This window comes from Alligator mississippiensis, chromosome 13 (genome assembly GCF_030867095.1).
Source record: "Alligator mississippiensis isolate rAllMis1 chromosome 13, rAllMis1, whole genome shotgun sequence".
Classification (NCBI taxonomy): domain Eukaryota; kingdom Metazoa; phylum Chordata; order Crocodylia; family Alligatoridae; genus Alligator; species Alligator mississippiensis.
Genome location: NC_081836.1, coordinates 56646153 through 56667849, shown reverse-complemented (window position 1 = coordinate 56667849; position 21697 = coordinate 56646153). Strand labels below are relative to the sequence as shown.

Below are 21697 nucleotides of genomic sequence, written 5' to 3'. Positions count from 1 at the left end.
GGCTGGAAGCGAGGAACCTCGTGCGCTGAGCTCCACCTTCGTCAGCTTTCTTGAGCTGGGACTCGTTCACTCGGCGCCTGCAACTGAGGGCCTCTAGGCACAACTGTGGCATACACCAGTATTAGGAAGCACGTTGCAAATATTAATGGATTTATCTTTGGGAGGTCCCCATAGACAAGGAGGGTTGGAAGAGATCTCAGGAGGTCACATCTAGTGCAACCCCCTGCTCCAAACAGGACCAGCCGCAACTGCATCATCCCAGACAAGGCTTTGTCTGGCTGGGGCTTCAACACCTCCCAGGATGGAGACAGCACCACCTCTCTGGGTAACCTGCTCCAGTGCTTCACCACCCTCCTAGGGAGAAAGTTTTTCCTAATATCCAACTTCAACTTCCCTTGCTGCAGCGTGAGCCCATTGCTCCTTGTCCTGCCATCTGCCCCCACTGAGACCAGCCCAGCTCCATCCTCTTTGCAGCCCCCCTGCAGGGAGGTGAAGGCTGCTATGCAATCCCCTTTGGTCTTCTCTTCTGCAGACTCAATCAGCTCAGTTCCCTCAGCCTCTCCTCACCAGTCCTGTCCCCCAACCATTTCCATTCCCCTCCACTGGACTCTCTCCAATGCATCCACATCCTTTCTGCAGCGGGGGTCCACAGCTGGACACAGGACTCCAGATGTGGCCTCCCCAGTGCTGAATAGAGGGGAAAAATCATCACTTCCCTTGATCTGCTGGCAATGCTAGTCATGCAGCTCAGGATGCTGTTAGCCTTTTTTGCAGCAAAGCAAGGGCATGCTGGCAGGGAGGGCTCTCTCTAGTCCTATCTGGCAGGGAAGCCACACTTCATTCCCATTTCACAGATGGGAAAGACATGCACAGGGCAATTGAATGCCGGGTCCAGAGGTCAGGCTGGAAGCCTGTAGCAGGCCCCAACTCAGGTCTCCTGCATCCCACAAGCTCATCCTCCCTGCTCCAACCTCTCAGGCCTGTTGGATGAGCCCTTTGGAGCAAAGGTTTCCCAGCCCCGTTTCAAACGGGCCGGTCCGCCCAATTTAAATAATATCTATCATCTGATTTGGTCTGATCCGTCCCATATGTTGTCTGTCTATGAAAACGCTGGCTATCAAAGGGATCGGCGTGTAAAACTAGAACCGTGTGAGCATTAAAGGAACCACACGCAACCGAAGCTGCATTTTTGTGGCCGAAAGTTTGCATTTGTATCTGAAGGCATTTCAGCCTCTAAAGTTCAGCGTCTGAACAACGCTGCAAAAAAACAGTGGGGGAAAACGACCTAACCCATTCCCCTCCTTTCCCCCAAATCTCTCTGTTGAATCTGGGCACGCATCCCGAGAGGGATTTCCCGAAGAGTCAAAGGGAGCGAGGGGGACAAGCCCTGATAAGGGCATGTCTACACTGGTGTCGTGACACCCGTTGGTGCAGAGACACCCAAGCTGGCTTTCAATGACCCAGCTCAGGTCTGGAGAAGAGCGTAGCCCTAGCTGCATAGCAATGCAGAACCTGCCAGGGCCACAGGTAAGGACCGAGCTCAGCGCCACGGTGTCACGGCTTTGCTGCTCTTGGAGACCCTGCTAGGTCAGGTATGCCAACGCCAGCTGCAACAGCATCTTTGGATGGGGATGGTGACAAAGCACCATGCTCACGTGGTTCTGCTGCTTTTGGTACCCGAGGGAGCGTTTGCTCAGCGTTAGGTAGCATCATCATGTAAACCCACCTGCCACCTGCAAAGTCATCCCATTTTCCTGCTGGCTGCAATTTTCCAAAGGTGTCCAAGGGGCTGGGGTGCCTCAGGGACCTTTGTCTTGAGCTCAGGATCTTTGTTTTATTTTCACTATAGGGAAAATATAGGGAGCAAAAGACTTAGTCCTGTTATGAAGCCTCCACAGTGACTGGAAACATTGGATGCTTGGACTTGCAGCATTAAAAATCTGGCCAGGACCTATTACATTGAACGGCACCACCACCCCCACCTCTCCAAAAAGCCTCCAAAGAAACCCAGCTTCCTTTTTTTTTTTTTTTTTTTACTGGTCAGAGGAAGTCTGCTTTCCCAGGAAAACTGAGAAGGAGTGGACAAGTCAAGTGATGAAATGCAAAACATGCAAAAGTCCTTTTCTTTTTGGCAAATGCATCATTTTAACAGTTTAGATTTGCTCTATGCACGTTTGCAACAGGAGCCGCTAGGTGCCAAACCATTCTTTATCGGAGTTGGTTGAAAACCAGAGAAGTGAAGAGTGACCTCTGGGCAAAGGCTTCAATACAGACCTGGTTAGCAAACTCCTTGACCCCAAGCTCTTTCCCTGCCCCAGCTCGGAAGCTCTCCTGGCTCTGTCCCCGCAGCTACTCATGCTATTTGCATGACAAAATTGATGCGCGCTCTCAAGTCTGCAGGAGCTGAAGGCTGGAAGTATTGCTCCGATTGCTAATTGCTCGTACGAGCCTGCAGTGCCCGGTGTGAGCCTGAGGACGCTAAAGAAAATCTCTCCTAATGTCATGCATGATCGGAGCCCTTTGCTGGAGGCTTTGTGGCATTTACAAGGAGGATGCCCCGGACTGTAAGACATCTACAGCCCCTCACTGCAATGCCCGTGCTGCCGAGAGGATGCAGGTGCAGGGAATGCATGATGTGTACCCCGTGGGACCTTCACTGAAAGGCTCCCACACCTAAAAACCACCGATTGTCGGCTACCGGAGTTATGAGCGGCTCCCGAAAGGTGCTGGATTGAATCTACCCTGGGGTGTCTCTTTCCAGGGCTCTCAGACTCCGCCGTCACCCCTGGTTTATAATCATCACGAACTCCTCGTTCACCCCAGGGCTCGGGGCAGACCGCACCTTTTCAGGAACGCCACGAAAGCACGAACACCTGCTTCAGCGCTCACAGGCTTTACAAGCACAGCTCGTAAGTCAAGCGAGTCTCACACGTACGTGGGTGCCTGCGGATCAGGAAACCGCCGTGAACCACGCGTGCTTTGTACCCGAGTCCCTTGTGCCCCAGGCTCGCACGAGCCCGCGGACCTTTTTAACTCCGAGGGGGGAGAAAAACACCCGGCGTTCCTGGAACCAAGACCTTGGTTTCAAGTCAGTGATGAGCTTTTGTAAGATATTAGCAACTTAAAAACTCTGCCTGAGAAACCACCAGAGCGCGTGGCCCTTACAACGAGTCCAGATAAATTTGCCCAGCCCCGTTGCTGCAGCTGATGGCAGCTCTCTGCTTGGTTATGACCGGGGATCCTGGTTTTCTCTGATTAAAAAAAGCTCCCAATTTTCAGTTGAAAAAAAGTAATCCAAAATCCACGTTTTTCCATGATTAAAATGAAACACCACTCTCTCTATATATACACACATATATACACATATATATATATATATATATATATATATCCATCCAGGTGGGCAGACAACAGCACCCATCCCGTTGACATGGGAGTTGCTCTACTTCCAGTTCTACTTCTATATATATCATTACTATATCTATATATATATCTATATCTATGTATTAATGGTGTTTCATTTTAATCTTGTAAAATGTGGGTTTTTGGGTTACTTTTTTTTAAACCAAAAATTGGGTTTGTTCGGTTTTTTTTAAACAGAGATAACCAGGATCCCTGGTTATGGCCAGTTTTCACCGTTATCAAGTACATGCTTTCAGAAGATAAATTAGGCGTTGCAGTTTATAGGACACGTTTGCATGGGCTCATGCGAGCCAGGGGTCCCATGCAGTTTATGGACCCCTGGCAAAGCTCTTGCCAGCTGCCTTCCCATCCCCAGGAGACGGCCTGTCTGCCCTAGACTTCAAGGATGCCCTTGCCACCTGTCTGCCCGGTGTCCCCACCTGCGAGGGGATGGCAGAGGGGAGAAGACGGATGGCAGAAGTCACTCCTGCTCTTCGGTGGTGAGATCCGCTCCTTCAATTTATTCGACCTGTAGCACTAGTTTGGCCCATGCAGAGCCCTGGCTAGTGCTGCAAAGCTGGGCTGTGCCCCACGGCACGCGCTCCGCTTTCTGATGGACGGATTTGCAGATCGCACTCCATGTTTTAAAAGGCAACCTGAAAACTTGGAAGAAGTCCATAGCCCAGACGAGGTCTACAAAGCAGATCTCTGAACAGCATACCCCTGTGTGGCTGTATCTGAAGCACGAGGCAGAAGGAGGCATTTCTGAGTTTTGCTGGAAACAGGAAAGATAGTGACAGCTGGGGGAGAGCTCTACCGCCGGCTTATGTTTCCTTAACATGCAGGAATGCTGCGGCTGCAGCACGGAGGGGAGAAAACCCTCGCTGCATTCAAACTGCTATAAAACTGCATTGTCAGGACAGCCGATGAACACCAGCGATGCTACACGCTGAGCAAAGCGGGGTAAGCGTATGCACGGATGAAACAACTACTCTGATTTACACGGGACAGGGACTTATGGCCCGTCAGGCTGGTTCGCTGCAACCGTTCCACAGGTCTGCTCCATCCTGAAGGACTGGAGCTAAACAGCGGTTGACTTCTGTTTTATTCAGAGGGGAACGACTGTGGGACACCTGGAGCCGTTGCAAAAGAGCCCTCCAGAGCAGCAAGACCCTCAGCTTCGCTTTTCAGTCCAGTCCAGTCGTTCTGTCCGTCCACATCCTGCTGCTCACCCTTCAGGGTGGGTAATTAAAGGGGTCAAGGAAGGGAACTCCGTACAGCTCCCCAGGACTTACCCAGTGAATGAAGACTGGGTTATATTTGCCTCCCACTGGGTGCATCTACACGTTCATGAATGTGCCTTAGATATGGTGCATTTAGTCGAGTAGTCGCTTAATAAAGTACTAACGAAATGCACAGCACCTCGAGTTACACGGTGCACGGTTATTTAGTGCTGCGCACGAGTCTAACAACACTGCACGAGAGGCGATTAGCACCGTTTGTGCTGTGAGGCGCTACTGCGCAGTGTTATTAGGCTAATGCGCAGTAACCGTCTCGTGTAGACGCGCCCACCGAAGTGCTAGGCACTAACTAATGGAAGAACCAGACTGAACAGACCAAATCGGAGCAAACGTCTTGGCTTCTCTGCGAGATCACCTCTAGCACAGCTGTGATGCCATAAAATAATCCTACGAAGGGCAAATAACATGTACACAGCACGTGCCACGGCCTTCCTGAGCGGCAACACGGACCCCTCATCCCTGCTCACCTTCCATACATACAGCCTTCCCCGGGGTGGAAAAGACTAAAAATAAAAAAACATTATTTTTGAAACCCGTATTTGACAACGCATCGTGCCAGATGCCCGGTAGCAGCTGTGCCGTGGCGCTTTTAAGATTCTCTCATATATCAGCCTATTATGACATCTTCCAACTGGACGTGTTAAAAATTAGCAGCAATATTCGAGTTGTTACGAGCAAGGCCTAAATCTCCAAGACAGCTGTAATTAGTTCCAGAGGGTGCAGCTGTCTCCCTGTAACAGCTGAGGGGTTTTGGAGGGGGGAAAACAACAGGAATGGCGTTTGCTGGGAGAATTAATGGCCTGACGGGGCAGCGAGGGCCGGGGGAGAGAAACCCAAACACGAGTGCTCCTTGCATTTTGTTTTGATATCTCAAGGTCCCCCCAGCTCCAGTGTAAATCAGGGAATATGCGGCGCTGGAAAGCATAAATTCATTAAAGCGGCGGAGCCGCCACCAAGCTCTTCTTGCCTGTGCCAGCTCTGCTAGCAAGCGAGGCCATAAATTCATCTTGGCTCGAGAACCGTTTCGAGAAGAATGGTAGTTTTATGGGCTGCTTTTCTTTGCCGCTGCCGTCTCTTTATCTAATGGTCTTTGATGTGACGGTCATATCCGAGCGGCTCGCAATCACTGGGGGGTTTTATTCTCAGCGCTTCTGAAATGCCTCGGATGCCCTCGTGCTGCAGAGGAGGCATCGACGCTTGGAAAGGCGAAACGACTTGCCCAAAGTTGCCCGAAATAATCTGCGGCAGACTCTCCCAAGCCTAGATGAGCATCTTTCTGCAGGAGGGTCCGATGGGCTAACGCTGCAGCCGTTAAGAGCGGAGGTGGATGAAGCAGCAGGAAGGGGCACGGTTTTGGACAGCGGACGCGTCTCTCAGTGTGGCCTGCTCATGTGTCATGGTTGAATGAAGGCGAGATTGGTTTCATTTCCCCCAAATGCAGCTCAGCGTCCAAGAGCCGGGGCAATCCAGTGTGGACCACCCTGCTAAACACCAGGATCACGTGGTTGGGTGCAGATGGGCAGCTCCCCAGTGAGCTGCAGAGGGACCTGGTGGTGGCCAGCCGCTCCACCTTGGAAGTGTCCAGCATTTGCCAATGACTCGAGTGGTTGGAAAGTGAAGTTTGCATCTTGCACAAAACCCCGACATTTTGACATTAGGTTTTTTTCCCCTTGAAGAGCCTAAAAAAGGGTTGAGATGTCCAACTACAACAACAACAAAAAATCAATAAAACTTCCATTCAGAATGAACACATCTTTTTGTTACAGAAACATAGAAATGCTTCATTTTGAGAACCTCAAAATATGACGTGACTTCAATATAACATGAACAGACTTTTTTTCTATATGCAAGAAAAGACCGAATGAACTGATAATGTAAAAGTGAACCAGCTTTACCTGATTGAAACCAAAATGAGGTGGCCAAAATGCTTTGTTCCAACATCTTTTCACCATGGAAAATGCAATTTATTGCTATGAACCGTTTCAGTTTGGAGAAGATTGTATTTTGCAACAGAAACCTTGCATAGAAAATACTTTGGCCAGTGCCACGAGTGACGGAGGTGATGCAGGCCACGCTGGTTGCAGCGTATTTTTGCATTGACTTCCAGCAATACTTTTAGCCCTGAAGTTGGGGAAAGCACATGTGCAGCCACGGTTTTTACAATGGCCATGTTCTTCTCAATCCATCTAGAGCATGAATAATTAAAATGAAAGAATAATCCTGGGAAGCCAGGAAGCAAAACAGAGTAAAACCCCAGGAGAGCATGCGCTAAGCCTAAGACTCCCAAACTCAGTCAAAGAGAAGGTCAGTCCTGATAGGGAGCTTCATAAGAAACCTGCTCCACTTCTCTCCTTCGCTTGGGATGAAGCCTGTGTCTGTCTCCTGTGCCAGAGCCGCTGAGCCATAAAAGCAAGATTTTGAAAGCCAGGACAAGCAATGGGAAATTAAGTCCAGACCAACTTAGCTCTTGGACTTGAACATGGGTCTCTCACATGCCCGGAGTGGATTGTGACCACTGGACTCTGGCTGGTATGAATCCCCTCCAACGCCTTTTGGGAACAGCCTTGGAAGAAGGTCTTTGTTTCCTGCCCATGCAGAACGGGAGAATTTTTGAAGTCTTGGAAAAAGTTTTGCAAGGCAGGAAAACCTCTTTCCGCCAAACCCCACTTGCAGCCTTGTTCCCTTCTGGACAACCTGCTGGGTCTTCACTAACATTTCACCTTGCACTGCGAACCGCAGGGTTGTTAACGTGGGTTAAGAACATACCTGTCCTCTTGAACCATCAACAGAGCGATTTATGCCTCTTACGGAGCTGACCCAATATACACATGGTAAGTCCTAGGAAAAACCAGGAGATTAAATACAACAGGAACACTACGGAGATAGGACTATCACCAGAATATGAACACTATATAATACTAGCCGCTTATGTTCTTCTGAGCAAATAAAAACAGACCGAAAGATATAGCCAATGTGAATAACACTGGATTTTCAAGGTCCAGGCTCTTTAAAGCTGAACTGGAGCGTCTTAACCAAACGATGCTAACGACTGGATGAAACTCCGCGAGTGAGCTGGTTATTTGCAGGCTTGCAACTAAAAAAAGGGGGCCCAGCAATGCCAACAATGCAAAAGGAAAGGATGTTGTTTTAATATCAGAGACACCAAACATTTAAAGTGAGAAATGAAATGTTTTTTCCATGCCCCCCCTCCTGTAAGCAGTCCTATCTGATTTTTTTTTAATTTTTTTTTTTGCTACAGCTCCACGATGGCGTGTTAAAACACTTATTAATTTCTTAGACGAAATCCTACCATTTAGATTTATGACGGCTAATGTTTTAGGAGCTATCCACTGCAGAAATAATAGTTTGTACATCTATATTGCATAAACAGCACTGTGCTTGAAGTCAAGTTTCACACTCTATTAGGCTGCGCACTCAACAATGCGCTCATTTTTAATCAGTCACCTGTTTTTCATTTTAAGTTTATCACACTTGAAAAAAATACTATAATTTTTAGAGTTGTAAAGAAACCTGCAAACTTTGGTCTCAGAAATTTCATTTCGAAGGCATTAACTCATTTTGAAAGTCCCTTGGCTATTTGAGGTGTAGAGTTTCCATTAGCCGAATAAACTCTGTGGAGTGTGGAACTTGATGTTCTTATGGAAAACAGTCCCTTCCCTTAATTATTTAGTCTAGCAGGGAATGAAAATAATTAAGTCTCAAAATTCCCTTTAGGATGCGGGGGGAAAATAGTAGGAAAATTAGACTTTTTCCACCCAGCTACCGAAGTGGAACAGAACCTCGGTGGGCAGAATAATTAGCTGGACGGTGGGGAGGGAAAGGTGTGTTAGAGATTTGCAGCAGACAGATGAATATTGGAGTTTGTGGGCAAGTTGCTCCCCATATTGTACAGTGAGGTTTCTGGAGTCATTGCAGTCTTATAGACTCAGGGGGTCTGTACAACCCCCCCACCCGAGTCTATAAGATTGAAATGACTCCAGAAACCTCACTGTACAACATGGGGAGCAACTCTCTCTCTCTCAAGTATTGCTGCCAAGACTCAGATTTTAGTTTCTGCGTGCTCTATCCATCCCCCTCCCCGAAAAATCACTAATAATTTTAAAAGTGGGCAGTAATTTTTAGTGTCTTAGTGTTTTTGGCATCCAAGAAACCTGCTTTTCCAAGCATGGGTGCTCATGCCGTTTATGTTCATTATTGCCGTTCTCTTCCCCTCCAGTTCAGTGTGAACGATGAAAGCAGAATCATCCATTTCTGGGCGGGTTCCTGCTCAGGTTCCCGTGGATGTAGTCCTGAAGTCTAATCCAGAGAAGTAGCTCCAACAGCATGACTGATTTCCACCAAGGCTCAGCGTGGGCACAGCGGTCCAGCCACAGCCTGTCTGGATCCACAGGACGTGGATTGCTGCAGCTGAACGTTGAAATGCAAACAAAGAACCGGTTACTTCGAAAATTAGCAAGCGGGGGGGAAAAAACACCCACGTAAAAAGTTTTACCTTGGATCAAAAGAGTTCCTCTAACAATATGCCACCAGCAAGTAGTAGAAGTGCAAATTCAACATAACCGTGCTGCAGCATAAGGAGCATAAAGGGAAACGGACCCGATAGCTGCAACCGCTGCGGGTGAAATGCAAGGGCTAAACAAGCAACAGCCAAAGCAAGGATGAAGGGCTGATTCCACAAGAGAGGGGTCAAACCCCAGGATCCACGTACGCCGAAACTCAGGAATCCCGATGCAAAACCGACCTCTGCCAACGCTCAGCATGTTTTGAACTGGCCCATTAAAAAGAAAAGTTTGAACTGCACACTGAGAACCCCATGCAGACTGTGGGTTTGGGCTTCGATTTGGACCAAAAGCAAGAATTTGAAAAAATATTGCTTCTTCTTTATTATTTTACATTGTCCAAAACCGCACTGGACACCTCAAGAGCGCACACACCAAATCACGTGGGCCCAGACTTTTTCAGCAGCTAGTTTATAATAGGAAATAGTGAAAACAGAAACGACATTGGTCTGAAACTAGAGGATCTCAGTGATGAACCAAGACCAGGGTCAGCAAGATAGACGGGGGTTAGCTTTGCAACAGATGTAATCAAAGCCACCGGGATTTCATGACACCCATCCACATTCCCATTGCTGATCCTAAAGGGAACCTGCACATCCTAAAAGATGCTAAAGACTTATTCTTAGAAGACGCATGAAAGGATCATTTTCTCACCTGGTGAAAAACCCTATAAATAATCAATCCCAGGCTGGGGGAAAAATGCAACATCAGCTCAATCCATCCTGAAATATTATTTTCATTTGTTTAAACTTACCCTGCGCTTGGTTACTTTGAACACGATGCCCCTGGAAAGATGCAGCCTATCTCTGATGAAATGATATCTATTTTCTTGAGGTATTAGGGGTTTGCATATGGCCCTTACCGAAACCTCACAGAACAATAGGAACAATGTTTATGGCGTTGGGGGGAGCCTAGCTATAAACAGCTTTTCTGATTACCAAACACTTTTGCCTTTTAATCAACTGCAAGAGCTGTTTATTGCCCGCAGCCAGCAGACAGGAACGACTCTGGGTTGCTACCTCCAAGGGCACTTGGTCCGGGCTGGTGACTTGGCGACTAACGGCTCCAAACTCTGCTAACAAGCCCCCAGGCCGGCCAGCCTTCAGGACTGGTTGTAAAAAGTAAAAATAAAAAAAAATCAGCAACACTGGAAAACACTAGAAGTGAGCTCTACTCAACATCCTTCCAGCCCAAGTATACAGGTTACACGGAAAATTTCCTGAGATTGCATACGCAGGGATAATGCCCGGGATGTTACACAGCTCGCTGGAAGCTGATACTCCAGCCCGCCCCGGGCACCTGCACATAAACCAAATGTCCCTTGCTATGAAGGGGCACCTTGGGTTGGACACCTGGGGAGCAGCTCCAGCAGAGGATACAAGTGGTGTATCGGAGCAAATTTGCACCAGAGCAAATTTCAGGCCAAAGGAGTTATTGGCTCTTTGCCACGGATGCTGCCAGGGCTGGTAACGAGCATCCCACGGAGTCGGTGGTGCGGCCAGGCATCGCTGGGGGAGCACGTATCCGACCAGCGTGAAAGCACGCAACAAACCCGCGGCTACGAAACGGCACCGTTCTGCGCCACGTTCCTTTTCATACCGCCTGGGGACAAGCATTTGTACATACCATATTTGCACAGCAAAGGCAAGCAGGGCTAATCAGTGCCGAGATGCCCTCTGCAAATATTATTAAAGTGGTATCCTTCGGCGGCAAGGGGCGTGCCGCTATTTCCCAGAGTGACCTTTGCAGGAATAATGAATGGGAGTTTCCCCAAGCACCTTCCTGGATCCCATCCAAGGAGTAATTACTCTGACATAACAGATCTGCTCCCTGTGTAAGTGAACAAACTGCAATATTGCCCAATAACACGGCCCGAACAATAAACTGGAGTTTATGGGATCTCCGTTACGTTTGCGAGTCTCCCGGCTCTGGGCAATACTCCACGCGATACGTTTTGTAGGGGCCTGGCCCCAAAGCAGTCCACTGCCTCTGCTTGCTTCATGCTGCTAAAAGGAAGGGGAGGTGAAATGAGAATAAATGTGCATTAGCAACGCCCGACTGTTTTCCTGGTAAAGTCTTGGCTGCATCGGCTGGAGGAGTACAAGTCCGAACCTAACGTGAACCGCGGTCTGGCTCTGCTACACGGATGGTTTGGTGAAATACAACGTGTTCGATCTGCAGTCGGGTTCTCTATCGCACCTGCTGCTCGATATAATATCGGAGCCCCCTGCGGCGAAGCGAGATCGGCAAAGCAAGGTGTCTGCATGACTGCAATAAGACAAGAGGCTGCGTGGTAATAAAGGGTTGGCGCAAATATTCACCAAAAGCCAAGTTCACGGCTTTTTTGTGTTTGTGTAGCATAGACAATTGCAACGGGTTGAGGAGCGTGTCTCTCAAACAATCTCGGACGTTGCACATTAAGACCCTCAAGGCCGCAGTACTAGGACTGGAGTCAGTGGGAAAGCGACTCAGAAGGGTCTTTGCCCTCCCGTTAAAAATGGCTTTTGCGACAAAACAGATACTTTTGTGGGGGGGAAAAAAAAAAGTCCCTTTTGTAAGTAATTTCTGGGTCTGAACAGAAACGTTTCAGGTATTAGTTGCTGTTTTTAGGGGGTTGATGACAATCGCTAAACATGTCGACAACACCAAGGTCTTTTTGGTAGGGAAAAATAAATCCCGAATCCCTCTAGAGTATTACTTCAATAGCTCCTAAAAATGGCCTTCTTACTTGATCAGGGCAAAAAGCAGGAAAACGTATGAACGGTCAGGATTTCTGTCCAAAGGAAGCAACAGGGATCCCCTACAGACCTGCCTGGGGATTTTCTCGACGTCGGCATAACTCACATCCAAAAGAAACATAAGGAAGGTAAAGGTGCTTAGAAAAGATTATGGTCTGAGTGTCAGCTCTGATCATCTCTTCAATTTTAAGAGAGCTGTGCCGCGACATGAAAATGCGCATTGAAGAATAGACGCGTATACTGAGATCCCATAAAGCAGCGTGTCGCGCCTCGAGGTCACTGTTAGTGAACCGGCCTTACCGGGGAGGTGCTTTGCCTTCAAACGGGTTGAACGCCATCAGAGACAACGCCTCCTCTTCGTTGGCCAGCAGCTTTCCAGCCAAGTGGATTATCCATTCGTTCTGCTCATAGGTCTGATGGAGGAGAGGGGTGTGGGGAGGAAAGAGAAACAAAGCAAAAGTATTAGACGCTGCCGGATAGAAACTGAAAATCAAAGGCTCTCACGTGGTCCCTGCCAAACATTGCAGCAGATTCAACCAACAAGCAAAGTCTGGGCTTGTTGGGAAGATCTCCAGTATTGCTGCACGGGCCGCTGCAACCGGGATCCCTGGTTAGTCCAAAACGGGATCCTTTCGTCTGGGCCAAACCTAAAAGTACAGCACTTGATTGCTCTCACCTGGGACTCATCCCTTGCGAATGCTGGCACTGCACTAACGTGATGATCATGGGGCCTTGCTGACTACCACGAGCACCTGCTTGAACCGCGGTCTTCTCAAAGGATTTCAATGCCATGGTGGCTGCAGGAGGATGTATTCAAATGCATAATGGAGCCTGGTCTCCTTGAACTTGTGCATGGCTCTAACAATGGGCTTACCCCCTACCCCACATTTGCACCCACGGGACCTCCAGGACCCAGCGTTGCAGAAGACGCCGGGAGAAACCCTGTAAGCAGCAATTTATGCAATAACCTACCCAGGACCCATCACTAAGGTTTTGCCTTATGCTGTGAATCCTGAATCGCTTTTATGCTTCACATCCTGCCTAACAGACCTGGAGCCATTTCTACTATTCATCTAACTCCCCAAGCCTCTGCCCTTGATCTCCGTCATTTTCCAGCAATGATTTGCACAGATTAACATTCTCTTAAATGTAAGAAGAGGCCGTTTATCATTTTCAAACGCGCTGCTTTTTGAAGGTAGCGTAAGACTGATGTCCTAGCTGTCATGGTCCAGAAATTATGTGAGAGGCAAGGGTTTCCTTAGGGATTTCTTAAGACCCGATGAAGAATGCTTTGCATTCAAAAGCTTGCCTAACTCCATCCCAGCTATGCAGTCGGTTCAACAAAAGAGATCGCCTTAAGAAATCCTTGCTTTTTGAAGTCATTAGTAGCTCCCTTGTTCTTATATGATGCGGAAGAGCAAACAGGAGCATCGCCTTTTTTGCAATGGTTGTTGGTCTATATGCTTCTGCTATATCCCATGCATCCATTTATTGACCGATGTCCATCCAAGGTACCATTTACTCCCTCATTTATGGGACCACTGAACTTGGCTCCAGGTGTTTCATTGAGCTGCACCCACGCCAAGCTGGAGCTAGTTACCTCCTTTTATGAACTGATGCCGTCTCCAAATTTCAGAGCCGGCTATCCAGCAAATCTCCCCCTAAGAGGCTTTCACTTCCCAATCGTTTTCTACGCTTTATGAGTCCATAAAGGCTTTTATATACATCTATTGAAATGGATTTCTTGAGCAAGCAGTAGGGGACACTGTAGGAAAGCTAAACCCAGCAGCCGTACCTGCGAGGCTATGACTAATACAGAATATCAATAAAATGCAAGGTTACTCTGCAAATCTTTTATAACGGCAACGTGTGTTATTTCCGTTGCTACAGGCAACGGGGAGAGAAACGAGTGGATGGAAAACACCAAACACGGATGGACGGCCCTTCACGTGGCAGCAGCTCCTCTCGGGGCTGGCCCCATGCTCATCACGAGTCAGAGGAAAACCAGAGTTTTATGCCAACGGCGTTTGCAAAAAATCAGCGCGCCCCTCCTTGCCTTCGCTCGCCGAGCTGCTCGCGGGCCCCGCTGCCGAGCTCGAGCATCCGAGGCTCGGGGCTGCGGCCTTCCCAGTCTTAAAAACGGTGAGAGTTTAGCAAAAATATATTCTGCTTTCCGAAAGCTAAGCCGCGCCCTCGCCGTCGGCCTCTTGCTTTCTCAAGGTGGGGGGACACCCCTTCTGCTCATCTTCCCCATAGTGCTGCCCCTTCTCTGCCCACCTCTCTCTCCCTCCTTAGCCCAGGCATCTTCTTCCCCTGCTTGATTCATCCCCGCTCGCCTGCTCTATACAGCGCACCAACGCCTGGCATTTCCCACTCCGCCTCTTGTACCCTTTGCAATTTTTTGCTCCTCTTCATTTTCCTGAGCTTCACATTCTCCTGGCAACCCCAACCCCTTCCATCCTTCCACCAGCATGCACAGGTCTTGCACACCTCTGTGCTTGCATCCTTAGTTGAAGGTAAGATGATCCAACGTGCTGCGGCGAGGGCCTCAAATGTCAAGAGATTGGCTTAAAAATCACAAGGGTTGTTCAAAAATGAACAAACGCTCTTTTCTCTCAACTGGCCTCCAGGTTTTGGAGGCTTTAGGGGTCTGAATTTTAAGGGCAAAGGGTGCAGATGCATTGGACCGTGCACTGATAAGGAGTCCCCCCTTCTAATTAGCAGCCATTAAATGGACTAGCTGCCACCAACTATTAGCACGGGCTCCATCCTGAACCTTTTCTGAAGGGTCCCCCCAGAAAGTCCCATCCCCAGTTGGGTTACAGGTTGCAGCAGAAATGCAGATCTACCGTCCCAAGATGGGCGGTAGCCACAGGCCATACCCAGGGAGCCATACTCATGCACCACTGTGCCCAGGACACCGAATGAGTCTGCCTGCACCGCCTATGCCGCTTCCAGTCCAGCAGCAGGATTAATTAGCCTGTCCAAATCACCACCCCGAGCTGGCTGCAATGGCTGGACGCAGAAGAGGCGTGAAATATTTTGGGCTCCAGAGGTCTGTGCAGCGCGACTCCCAGATTTTGGCCCTTGGTTGCTCCAAGGAAAAAATCTGGGAGATTTTTGTGAAAGGAAGTCGAAATTCTCCTGGAATCCCGTGACTCCAGGTGCCGGGGCTTTCCGAAAGACACCGCACGTCGTGCCATTCATTACAAAATCACAGGCGTTTGCAACGGTGGAACGAGATCCCCGGGCCAGTTGGCTCTGGAGGCTCTAACTAATATTCCCACGCCCGCCAGAGAAGGAGTTTGCAAAGAGGGTTTTTTTTCTTTTGAAATTTATAACATGTCTGGGCCCAGAAAAGCCTGCAAGTGAGAAGTTTCCACTGAATGCACCCTTCCCAACACGAAAGGCTTGGACACATGCACTGCTGATGGCTGGAAAATGCAGAGGTACTAACGACCGCACTGTTTAACTCATTACTCTGGAAAGCTATCCGGGGCGAAGGTGGCGGTGGGTCGAGTCAAGGTGCTCTGGGCAAGGCAGAGAAGGGACGCGTCTTCCGGCTCTGGCGGGACCACGACACAAATGACCGTTGAACACCGCGGGACCAGAAAGTTTCAGCCGGACGAGAGGGGACTCTGCTTCTGTCTGCTCTGAATACTCAAAAAACATCACAAGACACAGCTTGACTCATAAGATGGGCTTAAAAACCAGTGTCAGCTGATTGAAAGCAACATGGAAAAAATGACTTAATTGGGGATCTAGCATGCAATGTGGGGGCCCCCTTTCCACCCATTCAGCCGCCTCCATTTGCACGTGATCACTGCAGACTTAAAAATTCAATGTGAAATCAGGCCGTTCCCTCCTCTCCCCTGCTTTTACCAGGGGCTTATTTTTTTTTTTTTTTTTTTTAAGGGTTTAAGTGTTTTTGTGCCGTAAACTTATAGGCGGAGGTTTGAAATGGTAATGGCACCTGATCTCTTGGGGGCCTCTGGATGCTGCCGTAAGACAAATAACATGCAAGTGCTAAGTAGTTAAAAAAATTAAAAAACAATGATGGTTTGAGAGAGGAGCGCGGCCATGAAAAGCTGCCGCAGCGTGACATTGCAGAGATAACAAAACAGTATATAATGTAAGCATTAACCAAAAAAACCCCCACACACAGCACTACAGGGACTGTGTTCCCAACTGAAATAATAATGGTAAGAGCCCTTTTCCTCCAGCTTTAATTGGTCATTTAATGAAAAAGGACTGTGGATTAGTGTGGCATTTTATTGAATCTGAGTCCTGGCACAGGCTCACCAGAGGAGGTAAGTATGGGATGCACATGTGGAAACAGCTGGAAACTTGGCATGGGAGGGGAGCATTATTATTATTTTTCATGGTTGAGAGCTGCATGCATTTTCACATAGGATTGGGTGTGTTGAAGGACGATAGAGGGCTGAAGGAGCTTTGAATTTCATGACTTATATCTTATGGGACACTTTAAGGGAATATGCATCAAAGCCCACCTACTTCTGTGTAAGTATGGGGACAAGGAGATGATTTCACGATCCTGGACCTTTCTATTGATCTGGACCCATTCCCTGCTGTAGCTGAATGCCTCGAACCCTAGGTATTAGAGGAACCTGCAGCATCAGCTGGGATATTCAGTACTATTATGCAGTACAGGGAACTGAAGGAATGAAAATACTTTACTTTTATAGAATCATAGAAAATGAAGGGTGGATGGGAGCTCAGGAGGTCACATCTAGTCCAACCCCCTGCTCCAAGCAGGACCAGCTCCAACTGCATCATCCCAGCCATGGCTTTGTCTACCTGGGTCTTAAAAACCTCCAAGGATGGAGAGTCCACCGCCTCTCTGGGGAGCCTGGTCAGTGCTTTACTGCCCTCCTGGTGAGAAAGTTTTTCCTAATATCCAACTTAAACCTCCCTTGCTGCAGCTTGAGCCCATTGCTCCTTGTCCTGCCATCTGCCCCCACTGAGCCCAGCACAGCTCCATTCTCTTTGCAACCCCCCTGCAGGGAGGTGAAGGCTGCTATTCAATCCCCTCGGTCTTCTCTTCTCCAGACTCAATCAGCCCAGTTCCCTCAGCCTCTCCTCACCAGTCCTGTCCCCCAGCCCCCCAACCATTTTCATTGTCCTCTGCTGGACTCTCTCCAATGCTTCCACATCCTTTCTGCGGTGGGAGGCTAACAACTGGACACAAGACTCCAGATGTGGCCTCCCCAGTGCTGAATAGAGGGGAAGGATCCCTGCCCTCGATCTGTTGGCAACAGATGCACAATGCAGCCCAGGATGCCGTTCGCCTTCTTTGCAACAAGGGCACACTGTTGACTTATCTTTAGGTTTAAAGTCCCCTGTCCCCCCCAGGTCCTTTTCTGCAGAGCTGCTGCCCAGTCTGTCCTCGTGCATGGGATTGCTCCGTCCTAAGTGCAGGACTTTGCACTTGGCCTTGTTGAACCTCGTGCAATTTCTTTTGGCCCAGTTCTCCAGCTTGTCCAGGTCACTTTGAATCCTAGCCCTGCCCTCCAGCGTATCTACCACTCCCCCCAGCTTGGTGTCATTCGCAGTACTGCTGAGGGTGCACGCCACTCCACATACATACACCGCTTTCCACACAAAGGCATTTGCTAACATTAATTACCCCTTGCCTCCAGAAGATGAGAGAATTGTCTCCATTATACAGATTGAGTACTTGTCCAAGGCTCACAACTGACCAAAGGGAAACACAAGGGCAGATGCCTGAATCCTCCACACTAAACACGTGGCCATCCCTCCTTTTGTCACTGCTTCCAGGCACTTGGAGTCAAACTATAATGTCACCAAGACACTAGGCTTTGAAAACCAATATCAATAGGACCAATGCTCTGTTATTATTATGACTATTTATGATTCAGTAAGCACCAACAGTCCAGTGTCCAAGCCAATAGTCTCTGCTCTGAAAAGTTTAGACCCTCTGAATAGAATAAATGATCTTCATGCCACAAAAAAAGAAAACAAAAAATATTACCTCTGCCTTTGATCATTCTTTATTAAGAGCAGCCAAGCTTTCCACGGCTGCCCAATAACGTCCTCACTATAAACAGCTGGATTTTGTAAAGTCTGGGACATCCTCTTCCCAGGAAAAGGGACCAACCAAAGCATAGAAACTATGCACAGCAGTTTGCTATCAGGTGACTCTTTATTAGCTGTGCTGAATCCTCCTTGCAACCTGCCAACACACCGAATGCAACGTCTTTTGGACCACCGCTGCCACCCACAGCCTAACTCCATTTTATAAAGCCTCAAATCCTCTGCAGGAGACGGATGACAGTGTTCAAGCTCTGCTATCTCAGTCCTCCAGCCAGGGTGCTCAATAAATAATCAAACCCTGGCTGGAGGACCGAGATAGCGGCGCTTGAACAATGTCATCCGTCTCTGCACAGACACGGCGAGCCTTTTACATGCATTTCTACCCCAAACATCAAGCTGCCACTTTTAGCAGCCGCTTCTCTAAATAATACATGCAGAATTACCTATATTGGGCTGGGCTTTGGTTCGAGCTGATTTCAGTGAAGCCAGGTCAGCTGGATATGATCCAGAACGAGTAACTTCTGCGAAGGAACCACGAAAACCCATGACTTGGACCTAAGAGATGCATCCTTCCCTTCCAAATTCCCAACAGAGGTGTTGTGGTTACAGGAACATGGATTCATTGAATAAAACCACCAAATGGACCAAACCGTCTTTGGCCAAGAGTAAATGGGGGGGGGGGGGGGATCCCTTATAACCAAGAACAACCAGCTTCACACAGGCAAAGCCAGTCCCTCTCCCAACTTGAGGATGTTAATGTTGCTACTGGTAAGAGCCAAGAGAAGTTCTTGCTCTCTTGGATGGGAAGGACTGGGACTGTGCTTGACTCCTATTCAGGGACAAGAGTAAAGGAAACAGCAGGCCTGTGTGGATTAAGCCCCTTCCTACCCTCCTCCTGAATCTGACTCTGATTCTTTCTGGAGTCACCCTGCGCTCTAGACATTTTTGCAAAGCTGCGGTATCTTTTCCTTAGCTGCTTAGGAGCCCAATTCTCCAAACCCTTGCACACGGGCGCCTTTACTCCCGTAACTCGCTCCGCCTACTTCAATGGCGCTGTTCAAATGAGGAAAGCTGCTCCAGGACGTGGCATCGCTTGTGAAATTCAGACCCAAATTCTCTAGAAACAAGAGCCATCAGGACTTGCGGTAAAGGTGATATCTTTTATTAGATCAACTAGATTTTTGCCAAAAAAAAAAAAATTCTTTCATTGCAAGCTTTCGTGCACAAATGCCCAAAAGCTTGCAATTAAATTTATTTATTTTTTTGCAAAAATATAGTGCAAACTTTTTTTTTGCAAAAATTTAGCACAAAATTTTTTTTGCAAAAAGTTTTTGCAGATCGACCACGAGCCCCGATTGCTTTTTGCCTCTAGACCAATACGGCTACAATCTGGATACTTGAAACAAGCTGAATGTGTCGAACCAAGTGTGACCATGTTATCGGCAGGTGACAACGTTATTAGCTGGAAGCCGGTATAAGGGGAATCTCATTTTAAGCGACTGCTAAGAAAGGTGGGGGGAAAGGATCCTGCTGATTTCTTCATGTCATTGCCTCTGGCATTTTGCGGGAGATTTTCCCTTCTGCAGACAGGAAGCAGCAATGCAGACGCGTTTCTAGACTGGTTACGCCTCTGCCAGGACGCAATGAAGGCCGCTAATTCAGAGCCGCAGCATGCCAAGACACTCGAAACAAAGAGGGGATTTAGAAAACAAATGAAAAGGGATATTATAATGAGATAATAAAATTAAGATCATAAAAGTTATTTCCTGGGAAATAACGTCACGTCCTACTGCATGCACTTGTGTTGCACGTTGCGTTCGATTGCTACCGGGGCTACAATGAAGTAGCAGTTGAGTACCGCGCTGCACTTCACCAGCACAAATCCCTGAGCTTCTAAGATTTCGGATATGCCAGCTATTCAAACATGTGACAAGTGAAGGCCCGTGTCAGCCACGACAGGCTTCGGGCCCGCTTCTTTCAGCAACCCCGCGTTTCTCCAGCACAGATCCTGGAGCCGGGCGCGCGAGCGGAAAGTTTCTCAGGAAGCCCCGAGTGAAAGACGGCATCGTATGTCAGGCGGTGATGAGGTGCCAAGAGGAACCTGTCAGGAGCAGCACAAAAGGATGGCAAATATCTTCCCCTGAGCTCCTCCAGCTTTTCCGCAGCTTGTCAGGAGCTCGGTGCGTTGGTTCCTTAATTGACCACCTTCGATACGCTGCAAACACCGGCTCTCGGACCTGCCGCTCAGGAGGTTGTTGGGTAAAGGTGGAGAAAGCAAACGGATTGAAAAGAGGAGACATGCAATCCAGAGGCGGGGCGGGGGATTTTGTGAACCCCAGAAGAGATGGGCTGGGGTTTGCAAGACAGCGAGCTGTTGCAAGACAGCTTGGGTTCAAAGTTTTTGCTGAATTTAAACGAGGAGTTTCCTATCCCTCTGCGGCGATTCCAACAAACCGCTGGTGAAAGTGGGTTTATTCCAAGCACAGGAAAACACCCACCCCTCCAACAAGTGGGACGGGACGGACTGACACATGGCATGGACCATTTTCAAACACAGGTGCTTCAAGTTCGGGTCTGGCCCAGGGGACCTAATTCCCAGAGGTGCCGAGAAACAGCAGCTTCATTTGATCTGAGCAGGGGACTGGGAGCCAGGACTCTTGGCTCCCATTGCCAGCTTTGACTTCAGGGTGATGGGCACATCTGGAAGGCAATCAAGTGCCTAGCAATACACTGCATACGTCTAAATGGTGTGTCATGATGCTTGTCCCTCTGGACCGCCTCCGTTTTCACCCTGTTTCTTCAGGACGTTCCTGCCCCCACTTCTGTAACTCTTTCCGAAGCAGAATTGGATCCCGGTTCGCATGGCCATGTTCTTCCACCCAGCCCCGGCTTCCTTCCTGCAATGCCGAGCGGCAGAGGAAGTCTCCCAAGAACAGCCAAGACACAAGTTGGGAAACAGGGACTCTGTTTTGGACTCCGTTTCTGCCCGGGGTCCCCCCCGGCAGGCCACAGCGTCACTTCCCCCGGATCGTCTCCAGCTGGAAAATTCCTGCCAGCTCCGACGAGCTCTTGCTGCAAGCGAAGAGGAAAATGTTGGGCAGTGACCAACACCCTCCGTGGGACACTCGAATGAATCCAGAGCACAGAGCCACGTGAAGGGAAGCACTATTGCAAAATATCTTGGGGGGAAGAGGGAGGAAATCTGATGTCCCAGCTGGAGTGGCATTGCTTCCAGCTACACGATGCTGGGCGAGCCTGGGGAGATGTGACAGGTGCCATTTGAACCGACCCAGGGATTTTAGAGCTAAAAAGCAGAGTGCTACAGCTTGAGGCAGGCTACAGAGGCCATCTCAGCTGGCAGAGGTGGCACCCAATGGTGTGTAGACGGGGACGCGGCACACGGCGTACGCGGGGGAATGACGCAGGGATCCCCGGAGCTAGGTCTGGGTGTATTCGCTCTGCAAAAGAAAGCGGCAGAGCCGTGTTAGTGCATCTGGGCTGATGAGGCCTGTTTGCCTTGCAGGGATCACTAGCCGGGAAGCCCCGTCGCCCTGACGTGCCCAGGGTGCTTTCAGTTCTGCATCTTGGGGTCTCTCTGCAC

The 21697-nt window shown here is 48.9% G+C and overlaps 1 protein-coding gene across 3 annotated transcripts in view; it reads right to left on the bottom strand.

Moving 5' to 3' along the window:
• The window catches only part of LMF1 (lipase maturation factor 1), a 288641-nt gene that overhangs the window by 4720 nt on the left and 262224 nt on the right, over positions 1-21697 (bottom strand). For all 3 annotated transcript variants that reach the window (XM_059716871.1, XM_059716873.1, XM_059716872.1), the window contains one exon: positions 12322-12434. In XM_059716871.1, the coding sequence (XP_059572854.1) occupies positions 12322-12434 (113 nt within the window). The remainder of the gene's footprint in view (positions 1-12321; positions 12435-21697) is intronic.